The sequence below is a fragment of the Lepisosteus platostomus genome, chromosome 25, assembly GCF_059453375.1.
Source record: "Lepisosteus platostomus isolate fLepPlt1 chromosome 25, fLepPlt1.hap1, whole genome shotgun sequence".
NCBI classification, from domain to species: Eukaryota; Metazoa; Chordata; class Actinopteri; order Semionotiformes; family Lepisosteidae; genus Lepisosteus; species Lepisosteus platostomus.
This window is the reverse complement of record NC_142635.1, coordinates 11,676,975-11,700,348: the sequence shown is the minus strand read 5'-3', so window position 1 is coordinate 11,700,348 and position 23,374 is coordinate 11,676,975. Positions and strand designations below refer to the sequence as shown.

The window sequence follows — 23,374 nt, the reverse complement described above, 5'->3', positions numbered from 1 at the left end:
TACAGCTGTGGTTGCTGAGCAACAGATATCTCTCAGCAACATGAGCTCCGCCCCCCCGACAAACACACCCCATATTATATCTCAATATTATGTCAAAATAACCATTAAAGTAGACCTCCTAATGATCACCATGTAAGGAATTTCTTTAGTATTTTCCAGTGAGCATCATAAAATACTCAACACATCTTTGCAGACTTCATCAATAAAATGTCCAGTGTATAAATCAACCGCATCTGTATATTCTACATTTGTTTTAAAAGAAAGAATGGAGGCAAAAGTTAACTCAAAACCTTTCTGTTTCCCTTTTGCGTCCACTTTGAATCTGATGCATTATTTAGGTCATCATTTCAGTCTGGACTCATTTCAGACCTCCCTCTGTTGTTTCTAAATCTATCAGAAGCTCCAATTTGACTGACCTATTGATCTCTTTACATGACAGTAATGCTATGCAATACACTGAATGGGCAAAGCAGTTTAAGATAGCCATGTGGGTGGCCATTGGAGATAAATGAACCTGGATGAACCAAATGACATCGAACACCTCACTTTCAACATATGCAACAAAGCAGTGGGAAATTCTAGCAGCTTTTAAACGGAAAGATGCTAGCCTGACATTTTTCTACATCTAGTCGAGAGATTCTACACAATTTAAGGAAAGACACAAAACAGTAGCCTAAGACAAATTCCACCGTAAGAATAAAACAAAAGATTGGCCTGACAAACCAAACTGAGCTTGAACAGGAAAATAAGCACACTCCCCAGATGAATGCACTCACCAGGCAGGAGACTCATGAGGCACTGAAGAGACTCCTTCTTCGCCTCCTCCTTCTGCTCTGCGGTGCGGACAGGTCTGGGCCTGACTGGCAGGCAGCCCCCAGGCCAGATAGCTTCCTGCAGAAGTCGGAGGTAGATCACCCAGTACTGGGTGCAGGTGAAGTTGGTGAAATGTACATCCAGCCACCTAAAGACCGCATCAAACAAACAGAAGATGAGAAAAATGAAAGGGCAAACTTATTTCCCCCAGAAATAAAAAAAAGTTTACTAATATTAATATCAAAAGTCATTCACACAATTGTTACACCTTAGCTGTTCCATAAATGCCAGTTAGAAAGAATGCACATCGACAATAAAGAAATGTGAGAATATGTTTATGTATTACACTTGTTTTATTACTGGTATTGATATTATTCCTTACATTACTTCACAGGGAAGATATGTAACAGTTTGCTTATAAAATGGTAAATTTGACTTCAGATTATAGACAGTTCGGAATGTATAAAAAATACAGTTTTAAACCACTTTGAGGTGATTACCAAGAAGTTCTCTAAAAGTTAAAAGAAAAGGTACAGGCTTTCCTTTCAAGAAAATTGTGAAATGTTCCAAAGACATAATTTAAAATAAGGATTGGAGAAGTCAAAGTGAAATACTGCGTGTTTGCGCAGTACCTAACAACTTCAAAATTCAGACAAAATGAATTATAAAGTGCACCTAGTGAAAACAAAGTGACACTGAACGTTGACATATAACGTTAAGTGGCACTAGAAATGCTCAGTTTCTGATCTGATACCTCACAACCTTGGGGAATGTCTGATTTGATCCCTGACAGTTTCCTAATTTAACAGAGGTTATGCATTGGAATCTGAAGGCTGTCAAAACGAGCGTCACAAAACAGCTCTGCAGGATATTCCTGCCGTTCCAGGGTACCCTGTCTGCTTTTAACATTTCAAGCTGTGCCAAGAACATTAAAGCCTCTAAATGGAAGAAAGCATGCACTTATCATCACATGTCAAAATCCATCCCCGAGATCCAAAAACATGTCTGAAAAATAATTTAGAACAGGGAAATAAACCATTGAAAATGTTAATTAAATGTTGATCTTGGATTATAATCTACTATACAGGCATTTGGTGAGCTATTTGTCAACTGTAGCATTACATCTTCAAAGATTTTTGGAAGGCATAAGCACACAGTTTCTTGTTCCTTACTTGCTGCTGCACTAAAGCCAATTCATAGCTATTGCAAATTCAAAAGTCCAATTTCTAACTTGAAATTCACAAATTTAAGTAGACAAGGCATTATTATTGGTTCCTGTTATTGCTTGCTTCAATGTCGAATTTAACCAAAAGCTGACTTAAAAAAAAAATTATCTCCTCGCAAAAGTACATTCTTGTATAAATTCACACACAGACTGCGGTGACCATTTAAAGCATGATGGGAAAGCTGTGGAATTCTCTTGCTAGACCACTACTGGAACTGCACAGCTACATCAGGTTTCCAGTAAGTACGTGGGGAAGTTTCACTGGGCTGCACTGTTCTGGATTACACTGAAACGGTTGTGACAGGAGAGTGTGAACTCCTGTGGATGTCACAAAGATATCAACAGGAGGTGTTAATGGTGCCCTCATATGCACTCACTGTGTGTGTGTGCGTGCGTAACTTCACAGTATAGAGGCATTTAAGCACAGCCTGCATGTGAGATGGACACGAGATGATCAACACCACTGCCAACTGTGAATCTGCTGAATGCAACCGTCCTGTAAACTATTTTAAGAGCAAATGTTTCAAATATGACCCACACAGAGCCTCTAAAATCCAATGTCACCATCATGACACAGATCTTTCTTTAGAACAGCAAAGATCTAGCTGGCTTGCGACTCTTTCTTTAGGACAGCGAATAATGGCTAATATACCGTAAAACAGAGTTGTAACATTAACATATTTTTGGATTAAGTGTTGCATATTCCATTTTTATAACTGGCATTACCTGTAACGTATTTAGAGCAATATCAGAATATAAAGAAGCTGGTTAAACAATGCTGTTCAGCAGCACTACCACCTTGTACCCTTATTAGATCTTGGAAGCTAAAGAAGGCCAGGCCCTGTTCAATACTGAGAAGGGAGACTTCCAAGGAAAATCATGTTACAGGTGGCGCTGGTGGACCAGCAGGCGGCGCTCTTCCCTTCATACTTGTTTTAGGTCCCTTTTCAGGCCATCAAGGCTCATGGGGGAATGGGGGGCAAGGGCCACCATTTCTCTCAACCATCCGACACTGGAGGTGGAGGTGATGTGGTCAGCATCACACTCCGGTAAGCAATGGCTCCACCCAAGTGGATGGGTCCCACCACCCATTTAAAGCTATTATTGTTAACTATTGAAAGTTTTTAATTATTTTAACTTTGAGGTCAAAAAGTGCTAAATATTCAAGAAGTTATTACTTTATTAGTTATTAAAATTAAAGACTTAAGAAAGTAAAGTTCCTTCTCAAGCCCTGAGGCTCACCCAGTCAGAGCTTTCTTTGTTCCAAGATTCTGTGGTGCTAAGCAGACCAAACGTATGATTTGTGCAAAACCTTATTATGCCATAACAAGGATATACGTCATTCTGTTAGTCAGCTTTACTTAGGAGAGCGGTCACAAAGAATACACAATGTTCAACAAAGATAAAGTAGGATAATCGTACACTGAGATGCACTGAGATATTACAAGAAGCTTCATTAACAGTTTTTATCAGTCTTTGATTTCTTTTGAAATGAACAGCCCAGACATGTTCTTCAAAAAGAAAATAATCCACATTTGTAATGTAACCACATTATTATTAAGTAACCACATTATTATAAGTACATCCAATTTGCACAAAAAAATTGTAACTGGTGTTATCAATCTCAGAGTTAAAAAAAGAGTATTTATATGCCAACTATATTTCTGTTAACTATTGACGTCTTTTGGTGTTAAATGTAGCTGCTCGAGGGTTTTTTCTCTATTATTTTAAACCAGTACTTTATTTACATTATATATACTTGCATAAGCAAGATTACATAGGATTTTAGATCCCAAACATGTCATATTTGATAGAAGCTAGACAAAACCTAACAACATGAAAATAACATATTGCAGATGTCGCTACACAATCCCTAAATTCCACAAAAATGATTTAAGAGAAAACACGTATTCTTCAAACACATATTTCCTGATTGTTCTGCCCATTTTGGATTATCTAATCAAATTAGATAGTTCGCTTGTTTTGTCTTCTTGTTCAATGAGATCAACTTTGAGGTTAGTGCATGTGGTGTAATGTCTGCCATGTAACTTTTGTTTTTTCTTAAAATCTTTCATAAAACCATTTTCCAAAAAACAAAAGACAAACCCAGTCATTGGCATTCCCTTGTCTGTATTTACCAGCAGTCTGGAAGTGAAAAATGAGCGCATAATTACAATAGGAAAGGAATCTCCTCTGCAGAGTTTGCATGTTCTTAGAGAAATTGCTAAATAAAAGTAACCTTACATTAACAAAGTAATAGAAAAGGATTTACATGATACAACTTGTGCTTTGTATAGTATATACCATATTATTTAATATGTTAACCAACTGTTTTTTACATTAATAAGGTGGGGTATAGGTACCCTCTACATTTTACAATAAATCTATCAGTAGTCAGGAGATTAAAACAATAATCACATGGTCTTAGATCTCAAAAGTACCCACACAAAGTACTGATGGTTTTACATTGTGTGGTTAACAAGCTACAAATATCAGAAAAACAATTTGGAATCTTGATCCGTAAGAAATACACCTGTTTTGATGGTTATTCCTACCTACGCAACAGAAATGAGCTACGACCCATTCAAGCTTTGTTGGTCTTTTTTTGGAGTTGAGAGTTTTTTTTAGCCACTGCTCAGAACTGTTAAACCACTCAGAGTATGTACTGTGATGTGTGCCCATTCATCACTGTGTTTGAGCAGGAGAGAACTGTTTAAATCACTATTATGTAATACTGCTCACACATGGGACACAAATCGGGTCCCCTCATGCCCACCCCCCAAACGTCTAATACACAAGATATTCTGAGCATTTTGTCTGATTTTACATCCTTGTGTCATGTGTTCTATGTCTACAGAGAAGTAGTGTTTCTCTTAGTGAACTTCTAAGTGCAACTTGCTACACTGCACAGGTTAAGAGCTATGGGCTGGACCGGAAACAATTTGTCATCCTTAGTCCAACCTATAGCAATACCTTGTAACAGCAACTATCTTTTCTTTATTACATATAAAAAGGTTCAGATCAACACATAATAATTTAGGGTTCAAATCATAGGTTTATTCCAGGCTGAAAAGCAAAGAAAGAAAACACATTTTGGCTATGGAGCCTTCTTCGGGTGTCAGGATTTTACATCTTCCACAGCTGAAACGTTGCTGTCTTCTCTTTTCAGCATGGAATAAACCTATGACTTGCTCCTTTGCAGCCTACGCATGCTGACACAGCTCCCCACCTGAACTAAGTCAACAAAATTTAGGGTTCTTTTCAGATATGAGCAGGGCATTCAGTTTCAGGGGTTTGAAAATAAACATGGATATCTCTTACTAGTAAATCATCTTCAAAAACCTTACAATACAGTTCTTTTTCACTTTCTACACTGGGGTATAATGGGCAAAATTCTGATATTTGTAAGACGATGTGTTGTGATCTTTGTAATATGATTACTGGCTGTTTTCCTTCGCATATAAGAGTATGAAAAATATTCACACTATTTTCTGAATGCCATTGTTAATACCTAGACATATAGTTTTCCATGCACTAACCATAGCAGAATCAAGGTGTAACTGTAACTACGTGCAAGTTTTATTTTCTTTATTTTTACTGATGCAAATATACATTATAGGTCTTTACACATTGTATCAGATATTGAAAATATTAACTTTTTAACAGAAAGATGTATTTTTAATACGAAATTCCAGACTGTTTTGCTATAAAAGCAGGTAGCAAAATCCTCCGGAATATAAATTGTTAGGATACTAACCACAATCATTAATAATGATACAAATTCTGTGTATTTTACATTCTACTGTTTTAGTGTAACACCAAAATACATGGGTCAGCCTTAATAACTGCCATCATGATCATTTCATTTTTAATTTGGTAACTTATATTTGATTTCACATGCATTCTGTTTTCCACGTTGGCACTTGGAAAAGAATGAACAGGACCTTTAAAGGGCTCACGAGGGAAAACAGGAACTGTGCCACAAACACAAGAGAGTAATTTTTAAAAATCTGTGTAGCTTTATGTCTACCTCTGTACTTCTAGGACTCCACAATTGAAGAAGTAGACTACACACAGAGGCTCTAGAAAAGGAAACAGCACTATATAGGAACAGGAAACAAAGTTTAAAAACTGTAGCATAGTTTAAAAATATGTTGACAAGAAATGTCTGATTTCCAGAACTGGAATTTATCTCATTACTACATTTTTGCACCTTGGCCATTTCTGAAACCTGGATGGCTTTCCTGAAAGCATAAACTGCTTGAAAAGCTTACCTTTTGTAATTCTATTCATTCTAACAGAATTATTTCTTGTTATTCTGTTTATTGAATCCACATGTTCCCTTTGACTTGCTTGATATCAGCTGCCAGGTTACCATGTGTTTTAATAATCGGTGCATAAACTGTGAGGTTTAAGGATGTCCAGTTCTAGACATTCCTAGTTACATTTGCTTGGTCCATTCCAAGAACGCTACTGTCCATTTCCAACTTCTATCCCGTAATCATGCCAACTCAAGGGGTTAAAAACCAAAATGAAAAAAGAGGCCTCTCCATACTCACAACATGTGACCAATATTGTGCAACAAAGAGCAAACTTTGTGGAAAAAAATCGAGAGTAATTGCAGATCTCCGAGAGACATGAATGTTTTAAATGCTTGGCAGTAAAACACTTCAGTTTACCGTCAGCCGGTAAGGATCAAAACCCGGTACCACAATTAACAGATACAAAGCAGCACTGTCATACACATGAGAAGTTACTGTGATGTGAATCTGCAATTCTCCATTAATGCCTGCTGCCAGTCAAAAACCGACTCATGGGCGGAGCGGTGGCTCTGTGGCTAAGGATCTACGCCTGTGGCTGGAAATTTGCTGGTTCAAATCCCGCAGCCAGCAGAGGAATCCTACTCCGCTGGGCCCCAGAGCAAGGCCCTTAACCCCAACTGCTCCGGGGGTGCTGTAAAATGGCTGACCCTGCGCTCTGACCCCAAGCTTCTCTCTCCCTGTCTGTGTGTCTGTGTCTCATGGAGAGCAAGCTGGGGTATGCACAAAGACAAATTCCTAATGCAAAAAATTATATAGGGCTAATAAAGTGATGTTATGTTATGTTATATTGCCTGAACTTACATTTAGGATCCCTAAATGTGCCACTGTGTAGCCTTTTCATCATTTATGAGATACAACATAAACATTTCAGAACTTCAAATCCAAAGGGAGAAATAATAAATGAGAACAATGAACTAGCACCAAGCAACTGTATTCATCATGCTATGTTTTACTTACAGTATCTAAGTAAATCAACTTCAACAACTTGCTTAAAAATGTTCCACACACCTCAGACCCTCTGGAGTAATAAAGTGCCTCCTTTTTAGTGTCTTAAGAAGACTCACATTCTGCTTTTTCTCACAACAATTCAAATTCTACTTTTTCCAGTCCTAGTTTCTGCATTGGTCTTAAAGAAGCATTGGATTATGATTAATAAAGGAATGTACGTGCCAGAGAGTTCTTTACTTGTGTTTGTTTCAAATGTCATACTTCTTGGTTCTAAATAGGATGTAACAGTCAAAATTCCTTCACACCAGGTTCTGAATTATTTACAGTATTATGACATATGTTTAAATATATGTAAATACATAGATGATGGGTGCTTGTTTGTCACATTTATTTACAAGAATAAAGTAAAGGTACCTTAAATTTTATATTCTCCAGATCAAAAGCCTCTGGAAATAGTGTTCTTGACTGTCTTTTTTATATTTTTAGACCTTTATACAAATATCATATGCTACAGTATATTGTAATAGTTCTACTTTAAATAGATGAAGACGTTTTTGCTGGTTCAAACCATTTAAATTATCTATTTAAGTAAAAAACTAAGTTTAATAATTGTATAACATCAAATATGGGCATTTAATACGCATATTGCTCAAGACTAGTGGTGCAATATTAAAATGTTTTTACTCTAACGATTTCACCTTCATCAAACGTAGCATAAAGCTTAATAAATTCTAACACAACCCAAGTAAACACAGCTACAGAGTACAGCTAATACACGATGATGGAAAAACAACATGTAAATCAACAGTCGTACATTTTATTCCTCTACTGGCGTTGACACAAATTATAAAGCTTAGCACATGTAGACTGGCATGAATTCTGACAGGGATACAGTGCATTTACAGGGAATACAGTTTTCAATATTTTAAGGATGGAAATAAAAGGTGTTACTATGTGTTATTTAAAGCCAGCAAAGCTTAAACAGCCATTTTCAGCTGTGAAAAGAAGCTATGATTTTTCTGACTTCAAAAAATATAAACATGATAACTATATTCCATTTGGATTAAATCCTAATTGGCATCTGAAATTTACTTGGAAAATATTATGTTGCCAAAAAAATGAAGTGGGAGAGGCAGGAGGGACCCTACACAACTTCAGACACGAAGAGGCTGCCAAAGAATTCTCTCTCGAATACTGCAGAGAAAACACATTTCTAGGTATGAGAGGGACAGATAATAACATAACATATCATCAGTAAAGAAAACCTACTTAGGTCCCACTGCCAGTTTATTTGTTCCTTTCATTTTAATCTTGTTTAGCAGTCAGGACCTGGATAGTCCGAAAAATTAATTCTTCCAATGAGAAAATACACAGCATCAATCAAAGCTATTTTAAGCCATTCTAATTGTTAATATTACTAATTGTTAAAAAATACTTTTTTATGATGATCAGATTTTACATGAAATATATCCTCACAATAAAGATTTCCACTCCTACATTATTTTAAATATCAAAATACTTTTATGAGTGACTTATTGTGAGACTAAGAAACAACATATTTTATACCATCATCTCAAACCACGTACAAATTTACATGTGAAGAGAATAATGATGTCCACATAAGAGAAAATCAAGCTGAAAGTGCTTTGGTAGCTCAGATAATCAGTAATCAACATGTACATACTGTAGGTCTTGACTGTTCATGTTTTACCAATCTTTACTGGTTATGACTGAAGCATTATCACTGAGCCAACAAGGACTTAGAACTTATAAGCTTTTTCTTGAAAACAAGCTGACTACTTCCTTTACATGGTCGTTGATGAAAATGCAAGTCACAGGAAAGAAATATTTTTTAAACAAAAGATTTAAACATAAGATATTTTCAAATATTCAAGTAAGAAGAGCTTAAAATCTGTATAAGGTATAAGAGAAAATAAAAAAAACCCTTACCAAGGGCAACCAAACCTTAAAATTTAATTACACATACAATGTTTCAAAACATAAAGCAGGCAAACCCAAAGAAAAAGAAAAATATTTGAACACTTCTATTCTATTTCACTATATGATGTTTTCAAAATGCCTCTTCAAGAATATGGCACTCAAAATAAATTTGGAGATCTAAAATGCTGGAATAATCGGAATGGATGTCCTATGTATAATCTATAAGGATCTATAAAATGCTTTTACAAACATGGACGTTTTCCAATGTGATATAGTCAACAAGCCATCATACTGCCAGTGCAACATTCACCTAAATTTCAGGTATGCAACTGAAAGTAAGTTATGTGGGAAATGTAGCAAACACTACTTTGCATGAACTGGTACATCACATGTTGACCAAAGGTGTATCTGTAACTAACATTTTAGTTAAATGTGCTGTTCTAAAGGTATTCAGAGAATTACACATGCTTACAATAAATCAAATTAGCTTTTTCTTAACATGTTTTCTTCTAGCAACATGTCTAATGATCCAAAAGGCTTTTAAGAATCCTGCAGACAAACAGATGAGGCAAGCAATCAAGGAGGACACTAGGAAGAAAAACTAAAATAGGTCTAATAATATTCCTCTTAGAAGGATGGGTGCCTCCTTCAATAACTCAAACCGTATCCCCAAACTGTCTCCAGATGCCTTTGCAGCCAGTGGCTGATTAATTTAATCCATATAATTAATCTTAATGGTTTTATGATACAAAACAGGAATGTGTGTGTGTGGGGGGGGGCTTCAGCTGGAAGTCATTTCTACTAAGGGGAATCATCCTGGCAGCATCACAAAGCTTTCAACAACAAGCATGCTATCCTCCAGTCTTATCTTTCACGCCAGCCAGTTTCTAATTACAGTGATCTTGTCCTGGACTCCGTTGGAACATTATTCATGGAGGAAAGTCATGAAGTGATTCTGCAATGACCTTTAATACTCCCCCACACCAGGCAAATGGCTATACTGACATACTAGTGTCCCATCCGGGAGTTTTTTCCTAAAGGTGGCTTCAGTGGTATGGCTTCCTGGCTTCTTCCAGACTCCCACAACCTTTTGGTTGGATTCACCTTTTAAACGCCCACCCTCATAGTCTCAATTTTGCCACATCAGACTCTGGTTTAGTACTTCACTGTTGCTTCTAAAAACATCCCCCAAATTGACTTTGTCGAGGTCTTTTTGCATTTTTAAGACTTGGTCTTCCAGTCTCACAGTTTTCTCTGTTCAGAACTGAGAAGAGAAGATGTATTGGGTTGCTCTTCTGTAGAATAACAGAGAATTATCATCACAGCAATACCTTTTTGAAACTGTGCGACAGAAATGGTGCTCAATATTTTAAATGAGAATGCATTGCACAATTTTAGCATTGCATCCCCTGATTTAAATTGTGGACCTTTAATTGTATATCCTAACACTCTGTTACAGCCTGCACCCCTTGGGTTCTCAAAATATTTTATTGCTTCTCATACATCTTAGGTCGGTTCTTTCTATATGTGTGGAACAGGTAAAGGTTTATTGCATGCTGAAAGGAAAAGAAAAGAAAGGTGTGAGACCTGAAGGATACACAGATGGAACATGTTGTCTTTTACCATAAAATGTCTAGGTGTGATGAAAGTAGCTGCACTTGTCTGTGCTTAATTTGTGTTTTCAGTGATTGACCTAAAATACTCAGGCCTGTCTCAAACCTTTGACAGGGCATCACACAGACGCGTAACCCCCCAGAGAAGATGAACCAGTCAGCATAAACACAAATTATTTGTTATAAGTAACTATTTCAGTTCAGTGTTTCCCATCTTACATATACTGTTTGTTATACTAAAAGTCAATTTCCAAGTGCTGTTCCAGTCTTGGATTCTATCTAAATAAATCTCTCTGAATTTCCTTTGCAGTTTCCACAGTGTTTGCTGATCCCCCCTTTTCCAAAAACTAGTTTACGAGCTAATCCATAGTCTAGATCATTGATATAAATTTGAAAAAGTGAGGTCTTAATCCAGACTCCCGAGTTATATAATCCAAATATGAACATTAAAAAAATAATTTGGCACATCATTCATACTGAACTTTTTAAGCTTTAAATTCCACATATAAAGAGTTTTTTTTTATTCAAACCATAGCTCCCCTGGATACTTCTTTTGAAGAAATGCCTATAATTATTAAAAATCTCACAAAATAATATACTATATTTAAAATATTCCAATTTCTATTTGATATGATGTTTTCATTCCTACCTATGCAATAAACTAGAAACAGCTGGGAGAGATTCTCCAGTGCACTGGCTACCAAGTAAGCCAAGTAAGACACATGTGACATATGGCCAATTCTCATTTGTAACCTTTCTCCAAAGAGTTCCACAGAAGATCTATGAACTGTACAAAATGTATGACTGGCATCAGTAGTCTGTCTCATATGCTTACACCCCTGGATGACATTAAGAAAAAAGAAATGCCACAAATGGAAAAAAAAGCCATATCGAGCTCATTTGGTTTAATATGTCTCCACTTTTGGCAGTATTAGGAGCCCCCTCCGCAAAAATGAGTGCCCATTTAACCCACCCACCTCTACCATGATGGGATGATTTAAAATAACTTTTCAAATCTATTAAGCATATCTCTAGGAGGTAAGCCAAGTACCCGCTAAAAAGCCCACTCATACACAGGAGGAAAATCTCACACAGAAATCTAACCACAGCTGAACTCCAACAGTTCCAAGTCACTGGAGCTATAAAGCAGTTGTTCGGTTAGCTGCATCACTAAAAGAACAGATGATGAACAGTGTAGGGAAGTGGACAGGATAGCACAAGGTGTTGCATGTGGTCTTCAAGCACTACTATAAATGTGCTTGCTGTCCAGCAAAATAATAAGCACCTCATCTGGACATCTGGCATCAAACATAGAGCGCATGGCTGAGGAATTAAGTGCTGTACATGACAGGGCTAGCCAGTCTATCAGATTAAAACCCATGAAATAGCAAATACTCGCTGCAGAAAAGTATTAAGAAGAGGATGTGGGTTCAGACAAACTGCTGATCCGTGTGATGCATGTCTCTTAGCAAATGTGTTTTTAATGTCTTGAGTAGTGAATTTGCAATTACTTTCTTCTCAAAACATGAAAAAAACATGATAAAATTAATTTAATGGGAAGATTATTTAAAATATGAAGTTGAGAGCTCATAAAATGCTGCATGCTGCTTTGAAGGCGCCATGTATACTATGGATCTTCGACAATGAAAGTTGAAAAATTGAATTGGTTTGAAAAAATTAAACTACATTTTCTGCAAAGCCTTAAAGAAATCACTCTCTCAACATTTGTATATATGGCTTATTCAGAGCTATACATTCATAGTGCATTAAAGATATATATATATATTTTAAACACCAAATTGACAATGTTTTTAAATCTGGGTTAGTCCTAAAAGCAGCATTTTCCATCCAATGCGTTCTTTTAAGAATTTAAGAAATCCTACAACTTTTCGTTACTAAGAAAATAAGTGAAATGTTTAGCCGACTACTGAAATTGGAACAAAAGCCAGTTTTTGTTTGGATTTTCAGAAGTTAAGCTTGCAACCCCTGGTTTAGAGCTATCCAATTACTAATTTCTTGGGAATTAATAAGATGGAGTTCTTAAACGAAGGTTTGAAAACAAAGAAAACGGGAAAAGGTAAGATGCACATGTGAGCTGTTCAAAACTCTGCAGTGGAGTTAGCCTGACAGTGCTCCAGGTCTCGAACGATCTTTATCTCCAGCTGTCATCATTGCAAATTAAAGATAAAAGCCCTTTATATTCAGACTCAAGCCGAAGAAAAACAAACACGAAGCTGGTGACAAACCCAAACCGAAGAGCTTTTGAGGAGACTTCCTCTTGGTGCTCCTCTTTTCTGTCTGTGTGAAAATGTGAAAAGTCACTTTCACACTCATTGGAAGCCTCCTTTTCCTGGGTCTTTTCCCAACCTGATTTTGGCAAGTCATAATTAAACCTCAGTGAATGCCCAGTCAGAAATTAATATCCGATAGCAGGTGAATAATGGAGTGGTGGAGTTCTGACAATTAAACAGAAGCCTGAGGCACCAGGGGTCTATTGTTGCATGTGACTTTACCTCAGTGGGGCGCACAGCGCGAAGGCATTGGCGACACACTGGGCCGAGCGTTCAATTACAAAGAGTTTGTTGGGAAACATTATGAGTCTCCTCAGGTTCTGACCTCGCCTTGAGACGAGATTCATTCAATTTGCAAGACAAGAGACCGGGGAGCAGCCAAAGAGAGAGAAAAGAAAAAGGTTTTGAAAAAAAAACTTACGTGTGTGGCGGGTAAGCATTTGGGGGTAAGCACACAGATTAACGGAGCGCACAGTAGGGAAAAATCAACAAGAATGATTAATTGGATTTTTCTAAAACAAAAGCAAATCTTTTTCCATTTTACTAAAGCCATTGAGAACCACTGTATTTACTTGTATGCACCAGCCGATCCAAAAATCAGCCAACATCTGGGTGAATTATGAAAATGGGTATATTTAGAACTGGTATATATACTTATTTTCTCTGTGGATTTGATAATCCTGAAAAAAAAAAACTTTTCCTGTATTATAAAAGTTTAATTCAATGTAAATCAATACATCTGCCTGTCTATGATCTATGAATTCCATTGACATTGATTTAAAAAATAAAATGGATTAAAGTCTAAGACTAAGGTCCATTATAAGAGGTCTTTTAAGACATCAGACAATAGAAATATTAGCTCACATTACAGTCTTATTAACAATATTAAGAGACAGCACAAAACAAATTACAATTTACAACAAATTTCAGCTCTTGTTGTGAGCATATTTAGGAAGAAATACACATTGCTCATTAATTCAGAATGAACAGTGGAAGCTAAACAAAAGGGCACAAGAGGAAACTAAGTTGAAAAGCACTTAAAACTGAGAACAGAAGGCACCTCTTTACTCAGTGGGTTGTGGGAGAATGGAACAAGCTACGCAGCCAAGACGATGAGGCCAATACCCTGGTTTCTTTCAAAATACTTAGATCAATTAACTACAAAGTACCAAACTGGCTAGGTGGGCCATGAGGACTCCTCTTGTTAGTCAGATTGTGCTGACAAAAACCTGTGCCAAGAAAAATAATTACAACAATTGTTTCTACTGCCAGTGCTGCTAATGTACATTAGCAATCTTACTTCTACTATTATTTGTGCTGTAACTTACTACAACTATGATGAATAATATCAGCAATAAGTTCATGTAAGTTCAAATAAATCACATTAAAGTCAATAAAAAGTACATTTTAGGTAAAAAGTAACATATAAGCGTGTATATATATATAGACGTGCTCTTTATTCCTAAATATGTTTCCAGCAAGCTGGTGTGAAAGCAATATTATTAGCTCTGCAAAGGGCAAGCTCGCCCTCTGGTGTTGATCGACTTGTTGATATTGCTACTTTTTCTTCATTTTCTTTTTCCTGCCATCCTCACTTTGGTGTTCCTCTGTTTTTGTATATCATGTAGTTACACCCTCTCAGGCCCAGGCTTGTATTTGTTTTTGTATTTAGCATGAACACATCAAGGTAAACACGTAAATGACACGCATTCCCATCCAAACCCTTATCTATATTTACTTGAAGTTATAATTAAAACAACGCCAGACGGGACTGACTGCATTTACCGGAACAGTTTCGAGAAGGACGGGAAAGGTGAGGACCCTTCATGCTCTCACCGAAAAAAAACACCCGCCACTTGTACAGGGCGCTAATCCCCCTAATCCACTTCCACTGGCACGGGACAGGTTCCTGGTACTGCAAATGTGCCGCACTGCAAAAACGTACTTCCACTCAAAGATCCTTCCCCTCACATGAAACCTACTAAGATTACGGGATTGCACGTAGGAGAGGAAACAAACAGGTCTGGCAAAATGAACAGTCTTCATGTCAATCGTATCTTATTTTGAAGTGGATTGGCATTTGTAAATAAGTACCTATTTTGTTTAACAAAATCAGTGTTATTTGTCTGTTCTTTCCACAGACTACAAACTGTTCAGTTATAATCCCTGCCATAGATGTCAATATACTGGAATCTAAAATGTTGTCTCTTACAATCAGAGTTTGGAAATAATTATAATATTATTTATTTATTTACTATTTATTTATCAAGTATGATATTGACACCAGTTTGGCAAGAATTTTAGATTTCTGTTCTTGCTGCATGCACCATGTAGGAGACATATCAGATGCACTCTAGAGATAAAACGCAATCTCTGTGCGCAGGTATATTTGATAATCCCCTGAAACCCCATGCTCATACCACGAGATCAATCTGCTCTTATCAATTTTCAAAACAAATGGGAATAATGCCTTCTGCTTTTAGAGAAGCTCAACACTACCTGCAGCAGGGGAACAAACGTCTTTCATTGAAAAGTCTAAGCTGAAATGCGTATGCCCTGTAAAGACAAAATTGATTACATTTAAATCATATAAATTGATTTAATAAATGAAAAAAACAATCACATATATATATAGAAATCCAATCTTTTTTTCTGAAATGAAACATTTTAGAACAAAAAATACAAGTAGTACCAGTTTATGAAATCCATTCTTACTCAAATCTAACTTAGGAAAGATGTGTTTGCCTAGTATGGCAATGTTGCTTTTGACAAACTGCCCCCCCATCCCACAAAGCAAACGCAAACAAACAGCATCGTTTGCGAAGTAATGCCCAAGCTCACTCCTCAGTCTGGATATTTTCCTCCTCTGCAAAGTGCTGTATTTGCCACGGTGCGTTCCAGAGCTCCAGCGCCACACCAGGCCCCGCCGCCACCCCCTGACTCAGTGTGTGGTGGTTAAATTAGACGGTACCTTCAGGGACTGGAGCAGAACCCGCTTCTAAATAAAGAATGTGTATCCTGGCACAGGGACAGTACATTTCCTCCATGCTGGCTCTCTGAAGGGTGGGTTAGTCTACCTCAAACTCAGGCCAAAAGCTCTCTATGTTCATTTTTATTTATTTTACGAGAAATGAACCTGTTTCTTGCTGCTAGTGGCTATTAGCTAGGCTCTAAACTTTGTCACTCCGGGTATTAAATGAAGTGTTTATTTAAAACTCCTCAGAGGGTAGGATTCTGAGCACACTCTGCTGCTTTAAGGTGATGCCTGCTCTCCATTCTAGGTAGTGGAAAAATATTGCTCTTGCTTCACCAGGTAAGCTGTGCAGCTGGATCCTGAAAATATTTTATTGTAAGAATGGCCTATTGAAAAGACCAAGGAACCCTTTTTTGGTTGCATTTTTCTTTTAAATAAAGACCTCTCTAAGGTGGGGTTAAATGAAACCCTGAGACTTTTTAGGAACCAGAAAATAGAAAGCATAGCTCAAATTGCAGTCTAACTGGCAGTCAGATTACTTTAGCAAGATGAAACAAGATGTAGTACCTTTTTTAATGTCCCTAAAGGCCACAGAATTCTCTTTACTCGAGGGTACAGTAACCCATACTGATTGGTGCAATTCACTTCAAGAGGTGCTAGAAACATGCACAAAATAGAACAATCTAATAAGATAGTAATGTGGTTCTTTTGTCCGTTCTTATAAAAATACATTAGAAATGTTGGCATACATAATTAATTACAGAAAAACGAAACTTCTAAAAATGCAGCCATCTATGTCACAGACGACAGTGACTTGCTGTTGCTTCTCTCGAACCACACACAATGGTGAGTCCGGGTGTGGGAAAAAGGAAAACTCTAAGCCAACAAGTGACAGTAGGTATCCTTAAGGGATGTGACAACAACACAAGCAGGACTTTTCTTCAGCTTTTATTGCACTTGACAGAAAAATAGTGTGGGTGCCAGATCCAGCAAGAATGTTAACCGAAACTAGGAAAAAGGCATGCTTTTAAAGTAAGGGGTAGACCACAAGTCTAATGATGTTAAAAATACTTTCTCTCATCTGCCGATGGAGTTGTCCAAAGCTACTGAAATGTCCAGTCTAATAAAGCCTAGTGCAGATATCAATCAGGCTATATGACAGCTTTAAAGCTACCATTAAGCTGTCAACCTAAATGATAAATGACTTTGTAATTATCAAAATAACTGACATTGGTAGTACTACTGATATTTTTATACCCTCCCCCCACAACATCACCACCACACACACTTTTTTTTTTCTTTTCCCCTGCCTGACTTCTCCCAGATGCTCTGTGGCCATAAACCTCTTACCATAAACATACAATGACATCGCCACTCTAAGAGCATGAAATCAAGAATATAGTCAAAAACATCAAGAGAAGACAAGACAAGAATAATTATTTCCTATGTAATATATTTGGCAATCCACAAAATAAATTAAATACTTCAAAGGTTTCTTCATCATGGTACTGCAGGGAAGAGGCAACGTAACTTGACATATCCAAGACTGCATTGAAATCTCAAAACAGCTCTTGCAATTCAACCTTTGGATTTAAGATTACTTCTTATATCACAGCTTTACAAATGCATCTTTTACAAGTTTCTGGAAATATAAAATGCACAGACACAAAAAATATTCTGCACAGTCAGAAAAAGAGCACTGCGTTTCTAATAAATCTTTTGTTTCAATAGTGTGCATGTTGGATATTAAATTACCCTTTCTTTAAACCTGTCCATAAAAATAAGTATGCCAGAGTTTGGCATAAAGTTTAACAAAAACATTTTTTTTTACTTGGCGAGTATAATATCTGACATAAATGTGTGAGCCTCAAAAAAACAGATGTCAAGCACATTTAATTCATTTAAAAAGAAAAAAAAAACAAGTGTACTACCCAGAATGGCCCCAATCTCTTTTTTTTGCCCTCCCAGTATTTTTCTCATTAAAATACAGGTCATAAGAACAAGAAATGGATTAAATTCTTGGCGTGGCATCAAGAATCCTTTTACTAAGTACTGATAAGTCATTATATGCAGAAAACAATGTCTAGCTGGACTAAAACAGCTAGACATGATCCAACTGTTGACACTAAGCCTCACTACTTTTGTAGCAGAACGATACCATTTTCGGTCAAAGAGTTATCACCAGGCCCCTCTTTGAACTAAAATTACCCTGTAACTTTATGGAAGCTAGCGGTCAGGGCAGAAATATGCCTACTGTTTGGGGGGGATGAAGCAATGTCAATTAAGCTCGGGATCCAGGTATAGGATGAAAAAGATATCTACCGTGTTAAAAGGGGTAGAGCTGGAGCATATTAACCAGTGACATCATCTCAGTTAACGTTTATGACAAGCGCATTTATCACATATCGTGCTAATATTACACACAGGATCGTGTTGCTGGTCATGCAGTTTTTGGGATCTAACAATATCCTCCTCGGACCTTGTGGTCCGACAGAAATGACCTGCATTTTACATCTCACGTCTTGTTTGCTTCCTGCAGCGTGGACAGACGGGAAAAAAAAGAGCCAGATTGTTATTTCAATAAAGAGGCCGTGGTCTGACTGCAAATGAACGAAGACCATCAGTCAGATTAAATTTCTAGTGGAAAATCTAATCACTGCAGTTTATACATCCTTTGGCAAAACAGATAAAAAACATGTCATAAGACTGATGTGGGATGTGAGGTTTGCATCAGAACTGTGACACACACTCAGCTGGAATCTAACATATTAAGTCTGCATGAGATTTTCACTGGTTTTAAACTAAAACCAGATACACACCACTGGCTGCACAACTATCTTCTTTAGTTACCAAAACCAAACATTGCCCTTGATGGCTGTGAAAATAGAAAGTCTAACCAACAGCACTAGTTAGCAGGACAGCTCTGCCAGTCTGTCATTCCCTTGTCACTGACAACCACTGATCTGGCTGGTATGTCAAGACTGTGTCTGGGAGACAGGACAGAAGTGTTGTTTTGACAGTAGTTGCAGGCCGCCAGCTTTACAGTCGACCGTCATGAAGTTATCCCATCAACACTTAACTCTGAAAATCTGGTATTCACCATTTACTTTATCAACTTCCTTAAGTCAAAGTACTCCTACTAAACATAAAGATTTTTTTTTTTTAAGGGTCACATTGTTCATTATAAGACGCAATTCAACAGAGCCTTACATAAGGACTAAAGGCATACACCTGCGAAATAAAAATCATGTTTATGAAAAAGAGTTTTGCATTTATTCACAATTACGTACATGTTAGCCTGTGTATTTGGGGGTGAATTAAACAAAAATGCTCTTACAAAAGATCAGGAAGATTCTTAAAATTCTGTTCCAGGTTCTTTTCAAAAACCCTACCAATGAAATGCATTTCATAAAACATTTGGATAGAAAAGGGGTTAAGAAGAATCAGGTACTAAATGATAAACTGAAAAACCTGAACCCCAAAAAGCATATTAAAACATTGTGCATTTTCACTTGCCATGCAAGGGTCTGGTTGTAATTAGTTTTGGGGTTGAGTAGGTGTAGATTAATCTCAGTTGTGAAAACATAGGAAAGGGCAACTCTTTGGTCTTGTAGATACAGAAATTCAAGACATAATGGAATAATATGAGTGTGAAGTATGGTTTCCCACTCTAGGTCTGCAAATACAGAAAACTGATTTCCCTTCAAGTCAGAAACATAAATGTAGCCTACACAAACTGATCAAACATTTTGAATATATTGTATGAATGCTAATTTCATCAGTTATTAAAGACAAAAGACTTTTTTTTAATCTCATAAAATGAATTTAAGGAGACTGCAGAAAAAATTGTACTGATTCTGTCATTTTATTTTACAGAAAAGCTCTGTAGAGTGTTTCGTAGAATAGCTTATTTTAACAACACCACAACAGTCCATTTAAATTGATCAAAGATTGAAAAAGAGACCCAATTCCACCCTATAGCCTGTCAATAGGATAGGGTCAATACTTGTTAACAGGGTAATGTTTTCACCTTGCCTGGTGTGTGATTGCCAAAATTTCATATGTCTGAACCAGAACAGCTTAAAAAAATGTACACTAAACAAATAGCACAATAAGCACAATAAGCACAATAGCACAATAATCCTTTTAAAAGGGCCTTATGTATTTCCTATTAAAATAACCCAGTCACAGTTTGATTGATATTTTGGTAAGATGTCAAGGGCTCGACAAGAAATAATACCGTCAACATATTTTAAAAAAAATATATTCCAACTCATAGATTCATTTAACTAGACAACAGATCGGAATTCTGAGATTTTTTCATATGTGAAGAACATATTTAAAGCTTGTTTCTCCTCTTGTATAAAAAGTCAAAAGAAGGAAAAAGGTTTTATTATTCCACTTGGACAGCTCAGGCATGTATGTGAATGTGTTGATTCAGAGAGATACAAGGGGTTAAGATAAAACATTAAGCACTTTAAAACATGTTTCCCCGCAAGAAATCTAGTCTCGTAAGAAATTTCTCATTCAAGCCCATATTAAAACTTCCGCAAATAGACCAGACAGAATCCATTTTAACTGAGTCTAATCATCTGCTTTCACAATAGCAGAAACTCCGTCAGTCCAATGCAGAAATTAGCACTTGGGGACTTGGGAATAAAGAACAGGCTCATGTTGACAGCTTTAAAATCCAGATCTTTTGCTTACTTCATCAAGCTGTCATCAACCCGTGCAGTTCACCTCATTCTTTATAAAAGTATTAATACCCTCTTTAAAGAAATAAAAATAAATAATCTACCAACACAACAGGTGCAGTGCAGTAGCAAGAGGGACGCCAAACAGGCTTTAGAAACAAATTGCTGAACCAGTGCGGCTCAGACAGCGGGACTTTACTAGAAAGCACGTCTGTCAAACTAGATTTAGTTAACGTAACGTTGGCGACGCAATGAAACAGACAAAACTAAAGTTCCTGGAAATACAGGTGGATCGATATACTGAATCAAATGAATCTAAAGCTGTGAGAAAGAAACCATAAATTATAAAAGAAAACAAAAACGCCTATTTCTGTGCAGAACGCATAAAACGGTAGTGTAGTAGTGGTTTTAGGAGGCAACATTTCTGGAAAGACAATGTTATAGGTAATGACAAGGCGAAAATGAGAAAACCAGACAGGAGGATCACAATTCAAACAGATTAAATGATCAGCTGCTTCTCGGTTTTGTTGTTGTTGATGTGCTCAGCAGTCCAAAGCTGCCTTTCTACAAACTGCACTTGCAAGGAAAGCATGATGAAAATTAAAAATGTAGCCGAAGGCACTCTGGGGAGCTCTCTCCTGCCACACATCTGAACTCACACTGACAGATCTGACATGTATATTTAGCTACAAGAGATCATCCACTTTCAAGCATTGTGAAGGTCAAAGATTGCGTGCATTTACAAAACAAACAAAAATAAAGTCTACTTCATCAATATCAAGTTCAAGAAGCTACAGGCTGGGAGGCTGGGACACATACTGTACAGCAGGCACAATGGTACACACGTGGCAGAAGCAGTCCGGCTGGATGGCATCTCTTCAGCACTTCATTCCTCAACATACAAATTGTTACAGGAAATGAGTAGTATTAAATGCATGTCATTGATTAAATAAAAACTAAAAATGTCTTTACAGACTCCTAAATCGGGAACATTACACATTTCACATATTTTACATATTTACACATACCTTGAAAATGAAACAAATGGTATGGTAAACATCTAATTCCTTTCAGCAGAAATCAAGAGAGAAACAATTTACTAATTGTTTATAATTTATCTCAGAAAAAACATTTTTCTCTACAAAGAGAAAAAGTTGAGGTCTAACTATCAGAGATCTCTAATTACATAATGGTTTGCTTATAATAGGACTAAATCACTAAATCATTCTTGGCTCTGAAACTGAAATGGTGCTTTTCTTATTCTATATTAGAATTATCAGTCACAATTTTAAATTTGTTCTATGTACAGAGTGCTTTGGTTAAATAAGACCGGACTTCTAAGTTAAAACGGGTAATATAGCCTGTGTTACATGCTGCATTAAAAAAAATGCTGGAAAAACACATTCGGAGCCAGACCTATGTCTAGTAAAAGAGTGGTTATTTTTTCTTAAACTGTCCCTCTTTGCATGCAAAGGATCCAGTCAGTAACATTAAGCATCTCAAAAAGCCAAGCCAAAACCTTTGACCCTATTTATGAGCACCAACGTGAAGCCAAATACATAACACAGATGCAAAAATGTTTCTTGGATGATGCCTTTTCCTTTTTCGACTCAAACAGCACTGATATGCTTGTCTTTCAAGCGATCTGCCTTTGTATCAGGTTTCCTCAGTTAAACTGCGCCCCTCAAAAACACCATATGTAAACACTCCACAGGCAGAGTATAAATAATATTATTTGTTATAAATAGAATGGGGTGTAAATAATGAAATTGTTCACTTGAAGACACTTCATTTTTAAAAAAAGACAGGATGAGATCCTTGGCAAATAGCTACTAACTAGAAAATGGATTATATGGGTCAAAAGGCCTCCTCTCATTTGTAACTGGTCTTATTGTTCTTATTTTTTTAAATGTCTTCCACTGAAACAGTGACGCACTTTTGTGTCATGTAATGTGCAACACGAATATGAAGACTAACTTTATTCAGATTTTATCACATTAAAAAAAAAACATTTGCTGATAGAAAATCTGAAAATCTCCCAGAACAAATTAACATAAAGGTCAAAAAGGCCTTTCTGTCTGCCCTCCTTGTTCCTGCTTTTTCCCCCCCAAATGAAAATACTGAGAAGAGCTGAATTCAAACTAAAATAGCATTAAAATAATTCAAGTAATTAATTAAATCACATTTACTATGATTTTTTAAACATTTTCCGTGAAAATACTGTTGTTTGAGAGTTGATATTTTTTTATTGGTTGCACAAAATCAAAGCTAACATGCACCATGTGTGCTGGAGATGGTGACGACTAAAAGTGCCAACATCAAGTTTTCTGAAGGCGCCTCAAGACAATTCACTTTTTTTTATTGTACTCATAGAAGGAGCACGTCTTTCTCCAATAAATAAAATTTTATGAACCGTTAGAAAAAGAAACGTTAAAAAAAGAGATATATAAAAAAGTTCCAGTATTTAGCGGCAAGAGATTTGAAAAACACGCAAACAGTCAGTTGTGTGTCCCAGACTTTGGATGTTCTGCCCACTACGATAATGCTCTACAT

The 23,374-nt window shown here is 36.7% G+C and overlaps 1 protein-coding gene across 2 annotated transcripts in view; it reads right to left on the bottom strand.

Moving 5' to 3' along the window:
- snx19b (sorting nexin 19b) overlaps window positions 1-23,374 on the bottom strand; it is a 46,121-nt gene that overhangs the window by 5,901 nt on the left and 16,846 nt on the right. Inside the window, exon 11 of one of the 2 annotated variants that reach the window (XM_088619122.1) lies at window positions 777-961. In XM_088619122.1, the coding sequence (XP_088475248.1) occupies window positions 777-961 (185 nt within the window). Of the gene's footprint in view, window positions 1-776; window positions 962-23,374 lie in introns of those variants that run through there. The other variant, XM_088619123.1, reaches the window with a different exon arrangement.